Source organism: Mytilus edulis, chromosome 1, assembly GCF_963676685.1.
Source record: "Mytilus edulis chromosome 1, xbMytEdul2.2, whole genome shotgun sequence".
In the NCBI taxonomy this organism is placed as follows: domain Eukaryota; kingdom Metazoa; phylum Mollusca; class Bivalvia; order Mytilida; family Mytilidae; genus Mytilus; species Mytilus edulis.
This window is the reverse complement of record NC_092344.1, coordinates 56,803,471-56,815,184: the sequence shown is the minus strand read 5'-3', so window position 1 is coordinate 56,815,184 and position 11,714 is coordinate 56,803,471. Positions and strand designations below refer to the sequence as shown.

The window sequence follows — 11,714 nt, the reverse complement described above, 5'->3', positions numbered from 1 at the left end:
ATTATAAATCAATACACCAAATATAAAAACAATATCTTCACGCAAGAAGAAAAAAAGTTTGGAAAACTCATTTGCTGGACTGATGGACGTACTCAGTGCAAAACCTAGACCCTTATGACATTAAATTTTTGCTTAGTATTAACCATTATTAATACAAATAAGTCTATAAAGCTGAAATAGTATTCCACAGGAACACTTAAATCATATAAACTTTATACAGGTCATGTATAGGATCAAATTCTTATTTTTCTTCTGTTTTATATGTTCTTTTTTGGATTCATTATTATTGGTTGGATATTACTTTCTGTTGACTTCAGGGGTACAGGTAAACCATGAATTTATATGTTCTACGAGTAACAATCTTTATAGTGGGTTTGTATGCAAAGATTGGCAAAATCACAATTTCAAATATCCATGAAAATGCAATTTTCCTCAATCCACAAAATTGATACACAAGAAAATAAATACACAGTATACAATGATTATTCAACTGGTTCAACTACAATAATGTAGTAAATGTACAAAGGAAGATAACTCCAATTCAAATATTTGTATAATTTGCAATAGTACCACCTCTCATTATTTTAAATGGTGGTATTAAAATACATGTAATCTCTCATAACTCTTTTTAGAGTGGCTCTTGACTTATATGTGAAGTTGCAATAATGTGTAAATGTTTTGTAAGAAGTGAGACTTAAATAAAATATTGATTTGTCTATATATAAAGTGAAAAACAACTAAATTTTTTAACATTTTTTTATGAAATACATGTTAAACATACATACTTTATAAGAAAAGCACATACTTTTTATGAAAAACAAACTTTTAGAACTGGAAGTTATTCAAGTTTTAAACTCCAATCAATGTTCTATTATAAACTATCCCAAACAATAATATATACATTTGTTCATTGATTTCTAGATATATCAAGTTAAAAAAAAACTCCAAGTGATTTTTCAAGCTTTTAAACCAAGAGGAAATGATATTTCTATAGAAATTTAAAAAAAAAAAAACACTTTTACTCAACATAGCAAATACTAATTTTTAACTTTAATAGAATGTACCCAAAAAAGTATTGAATTCATAATCAATAATCACCAAAAATAATATAAGCGTCAACATATTTTTAAAAACTTTTATCCCATTCTTTGAAAAGTTAAATGCATAGAGAAGAATTCTTTTCAAGAATATTAAAACAAAAAATTACAAGTGGAAGAAGATGAAAATCCACAGATTAATTAACTGTTCTTGTAATGTTTGTAAAAATGACTAAAACCAGCTTATTTATGATTCTCTAGTCTCTTTATTTGTGGTGTCTGTCTTCTCTTTTGATGTGTCTCCATCTTTCTTTGATTTGTCTTTTTTACCAGGTGTATCTTTTATTGCTTTTACAGAAGATGTATCTTTTATTGACTGAAAAATAAAAAAATATTAGAATTAAAATTTAATATAAATTGAGGAAATGGAATAACATTTTGTGGTTTTGTCTCTGACTCTTGTTTTCCCTAGAATTAATTTTTGTAGCTTTCATATTACAGAAATGTCCTTTCTACTTTTTTCATAATTGTTTTAAATTTGTTGATAGAATATTACAAAGAGTATAAAAATTGTAAAATAATGATTAATTTTCTTCCTTGCTTATAGACACTATATAGACACTAATAGACAAACTCGCAAATTTTTACCGACTATTTCATGAATTATAATTGGTATATTATAAATTTGTTTATGTTATGAAATGCAGTTAAAGGCATTTCAAATGCATACAAAATTTCATCAAATTTGAAATATCTCCCAATTAAGTATAGATTGCCTAAAATCATTAAAGACTTTTCAAAGAATTTTGGATTTAATAAAAATAAGTATTCCATGAATAATTTAAATCCACAGTGTACAGTTTATAATGCTGTGGTTTAGTGGTTAGCGCATGGGACTACTAACACAAAGGTTCCTGGTTCAATTCTTGTTCTGTGATGAAAATTTTAGGGACTGAATTTCCGGCTCTCCCTTAACACCATTTGCGAGTCTTGCGGGTCTTGAGGAAATGATGACAGTGAATCGGACGGGGACAATTAATGGCTGACCTGTGTTAAGAGAGAGCCATATCTCTTGCAAGTAAAAGACACCCTTGTAGATTTCATTAAAGATCAGACTAATGCCGCTACAAGGCAGCACTCGCAACCGCAAAGTGAAAAGAAATTAATATAAATTGCAATAACTGGTTTCACAATCCACTATAAATAAATATGTTTAAACTAACAGTTTCTAATATTTTTTTCACTATTACCTTATCTTTAAAGTCTTTTAAAACTCTTCTCATGGCATAGGCATCCTCCCCATCAGCATAATATTTAGGTTCTATCTCACTTATTCTAAAAAAATAAACATCATAGGGTTAAGTGGTAAAAGTTGAGTTTTATTTTATTTTTGGCTGCCAGTTTTCATAAAATAATAATAAAGAATCTGAAATAAACATTTAATAAAAAAAGATTTTCATGGATAAGTTTAAATGGTTTAAAGTATATGAAAGTCATTTTCCTTGAAGGTTAAATGTTTGATTGGTTTCTATTCTGTTGATTACCTCTGTCTGCAAATTAAACACGAAACTAAGTCCCTAAGTAAAAGTTGTGCTTTTATAGGTTACAAGAATGATAGCAAGTCATAATCAATTAGATAGTTTTGTACTAAAATTACATGCACATGAGCACATCTTGTGATTTTGAAACATGACAAACCAATTAGTCAAAAATGCAGAGAAACAGTACAAAAAGTAATTCATTTGATGACACTTTCTTGATGTTCATAATAACACATATTGGAATACCAATAACATGACTATAATCAACTTACACAAAGTTTTAAGCTGAATAAATTTAATTAGTTTAAAACCAGGTTGCAAGTTTAGGTTTTCATTATTATTCATTTTGTATTCTATGTATTCTTTCATTTTCGTGTAAACTAATTTTCATGGATTTTACGTAAAATATTATTTCCAAAAAATTCTGCATCCATGCCTATACAAAATTTGTACTTTTTCGAACATTTTAATTTCATGGTTGATCTTTTCCAACAATTGATTTTCAACAAATAATGATAAATCCACAGTACAAAGGGATTATCTTGTACTGTAGGATTTATTCATATTTTATACTTACGAGAATTTGAGTGTGTTGGTGTATAAATGTAAAGCAGCTCTGTTACTCTTCCTAACATGCAAAGAGACATACTGTGCATCAAAACATTCAACCATTGCTCTAGATGCTTGATCCATAAGTTTCTGTGCTAAACCTAATCGTCTGTGAGATCTTTTTACTGCCTGAAATTCAAATATTTTTTTTTTTAACTGAAATAGTTTCTGACAATGTTAATATTTAAAGCACAGATTAAAAACTGATACTTCTTGTCAGACATCTTTTAACTGTGTGTAATTTTTAAGAATTTTATGAAACTACAATAAATTTTAGAATTAAAAATCTTTTTAATCTGCATTTTAGTTATGGAGAGAAACAAAATTAACAGATTAACATCAGCTACCCGTACTAAATTTTTGATTAAGTATAGATACTACAAAACAAACATGACATGTGATGAATACAATGTTTATGCTTTGTTACAGTAACCACTAGTAACAGAAATAACTTTTACCATTTACAGGAAATACAGAGACAAAACTCCAAACTTTTTAATTTAGCAACAGCAAAAATCAAACTTTACATGCATTTTATCATAGAGATTAACACAGAAAAGTTTAAAAGTACTATTTGAAACAAACAATGAAAAAATCTATTTGGAAAAAACTTCCACAAGTTAAGAAAACAGCAAAAAAATAAATCACCTTAAAAATAAATTACAGCAATGACAGCTACTGATCTCTAAATGTGTAAAGTATCTATCAAAGTAAGTGTGTTTATATTGCAACTATTGTACTTTATACATACCAGTGATGTGATGTGACCATGTGGTACCTGGTCTTCAGGATCTTCTTCCCTAAAAAAAATCATACAAATAAAATGATATTCAAATACAATGTAAGATCTAAAGATTAGTGTTCAAAACGCTGATTTAATCTAAACACAGAAAGTCAATAACATGAACATTTACTTTGTATTAGACTAACATACTGAATCAGTTTTCAATAAGCTAGGTTTAAAGGCTTAGTTTTTGATCTTACTCATAAATGGCCTGTGGTTGACAGAGAAGCAGTTACTACATAAAATTGATAATGGACATGGAGAATATGTCAAAGAGACAACAACCTGACCCAAGAGACAACAGTTGAAGACTACCAATGGGTCTTCAAGTTCAACGCAGCGAGAAAATTTCGCACCCAAAGGTGGTTCATGTACATTTTTACCTATTTTCATAATTCTTTGGTTTGATTCAGTATGAAATTTAACATGTGAACTACTGCATTGAAGGTAAAGCACACTTCCACAAGCATGACAAGATTCAATTGTCTTAAAATATGATATGAATCTCATTTATTAATCATAGAACAGACATTCAGGTGTTACAATGATACAAGTCACTCTCAACTGTTTCAATTAGATGTACATGTATTTGAGCCAAGGATCTGTGTTCTTTCACCTATAATTGTTTAATTTTTACACATCGTGACTCGGATGGAGAGTTGTCTCATTGGCACCCATACCACATCTTCTTATTTCTATTGAACACAATTATCAGCTAACTGTACATTTTATTTTACACTTACATTTTAGCCAGTACATAACCTACGATTTTACCATCTTCATCCTCTGCTACATAGGATAGCTGAAATAGAAAATTTACATATATTTAGGTCATTTTGGCATTTTTATAGATCTAGGTAAATGTATTGCTGATCATGTTTTACTTTTGACAGTTTCTACTTATTTTATATATCTTTCAAGGGATTTGGCATTTGCAATTTTAAAGGCCTTAACTCCTTAAACATGCGACCCTTCAAGTATAGTCTCATTTTTTTTAACAACATGCAAAGAAATCAAAGCTTGTTGATAATAGGTAAAAATTAAAAACATTATTCATAAGTTGTCAATTGAAGACAATAATTGTATAACATGTATACAATTTGGAAATTAGTATGGCGTTCATTATCACTGAACTAGTATATATTTGTTTAGGGGCCAGCCAGGTGCGGGAATTTTTCGCTACATTGAAGACCTGGTGGTGACCTTCTGCTGTTGTTTTTTTCTATGGTCGGGTTGTTGTCTCTTTGGCACATTCCCCATTTCCATTCTCAATTTTATAACATGTACAAATGTATAAGGAGTAATCAATTAGACTCATCAATTGATCATATATTTAGTTTAGTAGGTGTTGCAATGCCGATAGTTTTTGTTGTTTGGAGTTTTAACTATATATTACATGCATAATTTTTTTTCAGTCAGAAGCAAGTATAAGTGAATGATTGTGATGAACAGTAATTCACTTTGAAATTCATCTCAACAGAAAACTTTATTATAGAGATAGATGTAAATCAGAATGTGATCACCATTTATAACCAACTATCACTCTGTAAGTAATTTTTTTTTCTCAACGTACTGTAATTAGTCAAATATATAATGAACTTCAACTACAAGGTACTGTTAGTGTCACTTTTGCACCTTCGTCAGGAAAATTTCAAAATAGTTATGTATTACTGGTATTATACAGGCAAATGCTTATCAGTTACATTTTTTGTACCTAAGAGTGACTTCACCAACAAGCCTTTCAAATGTTATACATGCCGATATTTTTTTTGTTGGGTATTCAATTCCTATTAATTACCTGCGGCCAAGATAATCCATGGTAAAAATAATATTTCATCTGATAATTCTCAGGTAAACATAACAGATTACAATGCTGCATGTTCATCAAATCTTCCGGCTGAAAAAAAAGAAAAGAAACTATTTAGCGAACAAATAATGTATAAATAGATGTCTAATGGTCTAAAGGTCTAATCATAATTAAATTTGTTTATTATCATGATTATAGTGTCACATATTGATTGAAACAAAGCATTCACATAATAATTATTAATATTCATAATGCATCTACACACAAAAAACAATCAACATCCAGCCAAAATATGATTTGAGACACGTGCACTGATCCTCAAAACCAAAATATATACAACATGGATACCCCATTCACACTATCATTTTCTCTATGTTCAGCGGACCGTGTAATTTGTGTAAAAAATCTAATTTGGCATTTCAATTTGAAAGATCAAATCCTAGGGAACATGTGTACTAAGTTTCAAGTTCGTTGGATTTCAACTTTATCAAAAACTACCTTGACCAAAAACTTTAACATGAAGAATGACAGATGGATGCACAGACCGAAAAACATAATGCCCAAAAGTGGGGCATAAAAATATACTACTTAAACTTGTTTTAAAATAATCTCGTAAAAGATTCACTCAAAATTGGACAAATCCCTTAAAAAATAAATAAATCTTAGATTACAAAATTACAAAATGATTTAGGTGATTAGGCCAACTAAAATTAATTAGATTTTCATCCAAAGTTTTGAAAAAAATGGGGCGGGTGGGAGGATTTTATTTTTTAAATTTTATTTAATATGAAACCTTCTTATGACGTGAACTTCATATATATACTATATTTATACACCAAAGTAGTCCACAAACTTAAAATAAAACAAGAATGTGTCCTCAGTACACAAATGCCCCACTCACACTATCATTTTCTATGTTCATTGGACCGTGAAATTGGAGTAAAATCTCTAATTTGGCATTAAAATTAGAAAGATCATATCATAGGGAACATGTGTACCAAGTTTGAAGTCGATTGGACTTCAACTTCATCAAAAACTACCTTGACCAAAAACTTTAACCTGAAGCGGGACAGACGGACGAACGGACGGACAGACGGACAGACAGAGGAACGCACAGACCAGAAAACATAATGCCCCTCTACTATCGTAGGTGGGGCATAAAATCTGAAACCTCTGGCTCATAAAGCTACTGGTCCTGACTCAATACTATCCTTTATACTTAAAGCAGTAGCAGAACAACTTGCTCCTATACTCACAGATCTATACCAAGCATCATTGAACACCGGGGAAGTCCCACAAGATTGGAGAGATACCCATGTAGTTCCACTTTTCAAAAAAAAAAAAAAAGGTACATTTGTACTAAGCATCTTATTACAGACCAGTATATCTAACTTCCATCACATGTAAGGTCTAACATGTCTAAGAACATATTGTACATAGCAACATCATGGACCACTTTGACAAAAATAAAATACTAACAGAAGCACAACACGGATTCCACAAAAGACGATCATGCGAATACCAACTCATCATAACCATCAACGACATTGCATCAAAATTAAAAAGCAGCGGCCAAGTAGACATCATCCTGCTAGACTTTGCAAAAGCATTTGACAAGGTACCACATCACCACCTCCTACACAAGCTAGAATACTATGGCGTCAACCCCAAAATCAACAAATGGTTTCACTCTTTTCTACATAACAGAAAGCAGAGCGTAATATTAGAGGGTGCTGTCTCCACACAAATACCAGTACTCTCTGGTGTACCCCAAGGTAAAATCCTTTGTCCATTACTGTTCCTGACCTACATTTTTGTACATTAAGGACATACCAGAAACAGCATCTACATCAGAGACCAAATTATTCAAGGATGACATCCTAATCTTTCATACCATCACCAACCAAGCAGACAGTGAACTTCTCCTGAAAGACTTATCAGCATTGGAAGACTGGGATGAGTTTCAATGCCAAAAAATGCCTTGTCACTAGAATATCACCAAAAAATCGACCAGTGTCACTGTGATACAAACATCATACAAACTACACGGTCATACTCTAGACGTAGTGGAAGCGAACAAATATCTTGGAGTAACCATCAGCAACAACCTAACCTGGGATAAACACATAGACAATAAATAGGCAAAGAAAATAGAATGTTGAGATTCATATGTAGAGATCTCAAAGGCTATACAAAACCTGTAATAGCAGCTGCATTTGCATCCATGGTAAGACCTGCGTTGCAATATCCAAGCACTGTATGCATGGTATAGAACCCAACAACCCAAAATAAAATCAAGGCAATTGAACAGGTAAAAAAAAGAGCTGCACGATTTGTGAAAAACAACTACACAGACCGAACACCTGGCTGTGTCACAAATATGGTAAAAAAAATAAATGTGAAAGCCTCAAAGAATGGAGGAAAACAAACAGATTATGCATGCTATTCAAGATCCAGCATGATCTTATAGACATAGACCGTTACCAATATTTAACCCTGAATGATAACCGGATCAGAGGTAAAAAAACACTTCTTCAAATGCAAAAAAGAACAAGTACAGACGCCTACAGCCAATCTTTCTTCCTGAGGACCATCAGGGATTGGAACAACCTACCAACATCAGTTTCATCAGTCAACACTGTTGAGGGATTCAGAGCTGCCCTAAAGGCATGCTCTGAAAGAAAGTACATGTAGGAAACACCAGTTGTACATAATTTTAATTGTATATTATTGTGAACGTTTTAAATGTTATTTGTAAAAAGCCAGGAGAGAACGAATTGTGTTGCCCGACACTGCGTAAAATGTACGCGCAAAACCAATAACATTCAGCTTTGAATCGAGTTCCTTACCTGGAAGAAGAAGAAATCTAGTCTAAATAATTTTGACGTCTTGAAAGCACAGGCACTTCTACTTCTACTATATAATGACCGCCTTCAACACGTTGAAGTTCACAACACTTGTACTGCGCATTGCTTTGTGAAGACATATATATACAGTGAAATATACACTTGTTTCTATCTGTGGGATACTTGTAAATATACGTTCATAGTGGGTCTTCCCATGGATAAAAACAAGTGCCTGAACAGGTCAGGAATAACCACCAATTGGTGGATTATACCTCAATTGACGTATAATCCACCAATTGAGGTATATTGGTATAGACCAATTGACGTACCGGTATAATGCAATTTTTTTGTAATAAAATGCTAGTGTGCGATAGGAGCATGATTTTGCAACTTGCAACCTATTTTATGACCCTTATTGAGTCCTCTGAAAGTTTCAGTTTTGTCAAAGCCTGCTGCATCTCTTGAGAATGCATGTGTACAGCAATTCTTTTGTTGAAACATTTGTACTATTGACCATGATTGACTTTTAATAATGAAAGTCAAGTATTAACAAAGAGCTCCATTCACCTGTGGAGTTGTACTCATGATCGCATGACTGCAAACAGTAATGATGTCCATTGACAGATGATTACAGGTAAATTTGCCAATCAAGAATTGACAAGATAACAATAGAAGAAACTGCAAATACAATTATTGATTAAATGCAATATGTTATGTCACTATAATAAACTAGGAATGTTTGGCAAGTTTTCATACCATAATATGGTTTTAAGAAAACAATGCTCCATTTTGATAGAATAATTTCTTTTGAAAAACAAAGAATTATATGGGGACGAAGTCCCCAATAACAGTAGAAAATTCAATAAAAAAAAAAATTCGGGAAAATTTCCCGAATTTATATTGTACTATGAACTCAAAATCGTTCAATTTTTTTTTGTCGTGTTTTGAAATCCCGGACCTGCGCAGAAATGTACAATGTACTTCCTTTTTCCGGTCTCTTTTGTATGAAACTTTGAGTATTAAAATATATATTTATCAGTCTAGTATAAAATAGGAAGGAACGTGCAATACCAATTTCATTTTTAATAATTCCTTGATATGAAAAAACGTTACCTGATGATAGCGTTTCTTTGTTTACATTGCACATGACGTCATAATTTAAATAACGTCACAACTAAAATCCCTAACAACAGAACCAAAATCAGAAACGTTACGGTATTTCCGTTTCTTTTTTTTGAACAAATATTTAAGTTACAAAAAAATAATTCATACAGACTTCGTCCCAATTTACAGGTAATGCCTGCCTCATATTACACCAATTGGTCTATACCATTATAAGGTGTTTTTTTTTTTTAGGAAACTTCAATCAGCATTAAACCAACAATCATGCAAAATGTTCAACTGGTTAAAACATGCATAAGAATATCCAATACTCTGAATACACATTACGTTGAACGAAAAATACATGCAGAAACCTTGGGGACTACTTCAATACTTAATTGATAGGGGTGCCGCTGTGTTTCTGTTACCCCACCCTTGACCTTATCATATATTTTTGATAGTTTTCCTGACCTATTCACATATTTTCAAGCTTGAAAAGGTGACCTATTCCAGGGGCACATCCTATGACCTTGTTTGTAGAAAGTGGACCCCCGAGATAGAAACACCCCACACCCACCCAAAAAGACAATAAATGTAAATATGTCAATATATGGATTACCCCTTCTTTGTTTATTTTTTTTTGTTCAAAAAACTGAAACAGAACATGTATTAAACATATCTAACATGGGTGCCGAAATGACTATATCGGGTGCCGATTTAACCAGGTGCCAAATTGACTAGGTGCCGATTTGACCAGGTGCCGATTCAACCAAGTGCCGATTTGACTATAATTCGTCAATTGATGGATTATACGTCAATTGAGGTATAATCCACCAATTGGTGGTTATTCCTGACCTGCTGAAAGGCTATTATATTTTTAATATTTGATGCCTTACATCGTTCGTATGGATAGTAAACCCGTCAAATTGTAACAAACCCCTGTGTTTACAGACCTGTTTAGACTAGGTCAAAATTATGATGTTTTTGTCTGAACAACAAATTCGAGATTTGTAGTTTAAATCATTCTTACTCTTGCACATCGTATATTCATTTTTCTTCTTCTTGAATTTGTAATTGCTCTAAACAAATGTCAATATACAGCTGTAATATCTGTTTATTTTTTCGAAGCGAAGATCGAGTTAGAATATCCCCCGATTCTACCACGAAGAACCACAATAAGCACCACGGACTTTATCAGTAAAATAAATACATTTGGGCAACTATGAGTTATTTAATGTATACGTAGATATTAAGATACATCAAATAATCATTGAATGAAAAGTTAAAATAATTTTTTTTTTTTTAATATGGACTACATTAATCAAGTATTTGTATAGTCTAACTATACAAATCCTTGCAGTAATTAAGCACCACCAAAAAACAAACTGAACACCACGGGACGTAATTTCCCTCCCAATGGTCCAACAGACGGGTAAACGAGTCTAAAATACTCTTTGGGGTCTAACTTGGTTTGCATTGGTCCATATGCAACTGCGGTTCAATTTATAAGTCTATGGGGTCTTTTAGGGTATATTTCATTAAAGAAAAATATAAGCACCACCGAAAACGGACTTAGCACCACGGGAGATAGCTTCCCTCCCATTGGTCCAACAGACAAGTATATGGGTATATAACACTCTTTCTGAGTCCTAGTTGGTTTGTATGGATCATTGGTCCACATGCACCTTGGTTCCAATCTACAAGTCCATGGGGTCCTTTAGGGTATATCTGTTTAAGAAAAATAAAAGCACCACCGAAATAAAAAACTTAGCACCACGGGCGGTAGCTTCCCTCCAATTGGTCCAACTGACGTGGTTAGGGGTCTAAAGCACTCTATTAGGGTCTAAGATGGTTTGTTAAGCTCATAAGTCTACAGGCACATATGGTCCAATCTACACAAGTCCTGGGGTCTTTTGGTGAATATATCATTTAATAAAAATATAAGCACCACCGAAAAAAAACTTAGCACCACGGGAGGTAGCTTCCCTG

General features: G+C 32.3%; 1 protein-coding gene across 1 annotated transcript; it reads right to left on the bottom strand.

Annotated features, from left to right (window-relative positions):
• Positions 1 to 537: 537 nt before the first annotated feature.
• Positions 538 to 10,856, bottom strand: LOC139485455 (N-alpha-acetyltransferase 11-like). Its single transcript, XM_071269949.1, has 7 exons — positions 10,756 to 10,856; positions 5,770 to 5,868; positions 4,715 to 4,773; positions 3,939 to 3,987; positions 3,156 to 3,316; positions 2,288 to 2,372; positions 538 to 1,413 (listed from the first exon to the last, which is right to left on the bottom strand). The coding sequence occupies exons 1-7, from the start codon at positions 10,774 to 10,776 to the stop codon at positions 1,285 to 1,287; spliced, it is 603 nt and encodes a 200-aa protein (XP_071126050.1). The 5' UTR covers positions 10,777 to 10,856; the 3' UTR covers positions 538 to 1,284.
• Positions 10,857 to 11,714: the final 858 nt, after the last annotated feature.

What these genes read in the sequence shown, in the direction of transcription:
- LOC139485455 (XM_071269949.1), bottom strand. Translation starts at nt 10,776, where the DNA reads ATGAATATACGATGTGCAAGA. An exon ending in GGTTATGTACTGGCTAAAAT is followed by an intron (nt 3,988 to 4,714) that starts GTAAGTGTAAAA and finishes GATTTTTTTTAG; the next exon opens with GGAAGAAGATCCTGAAGACC. An exon ending in ACCAACACACTCAAATTCTC is followed by an intron (nt 2,373 to 3,155) that starts GTAAGTATAAAA and finishes TTATTTTTTTAG; the next exon opens with AATAAGTGAGATAGAACCTA.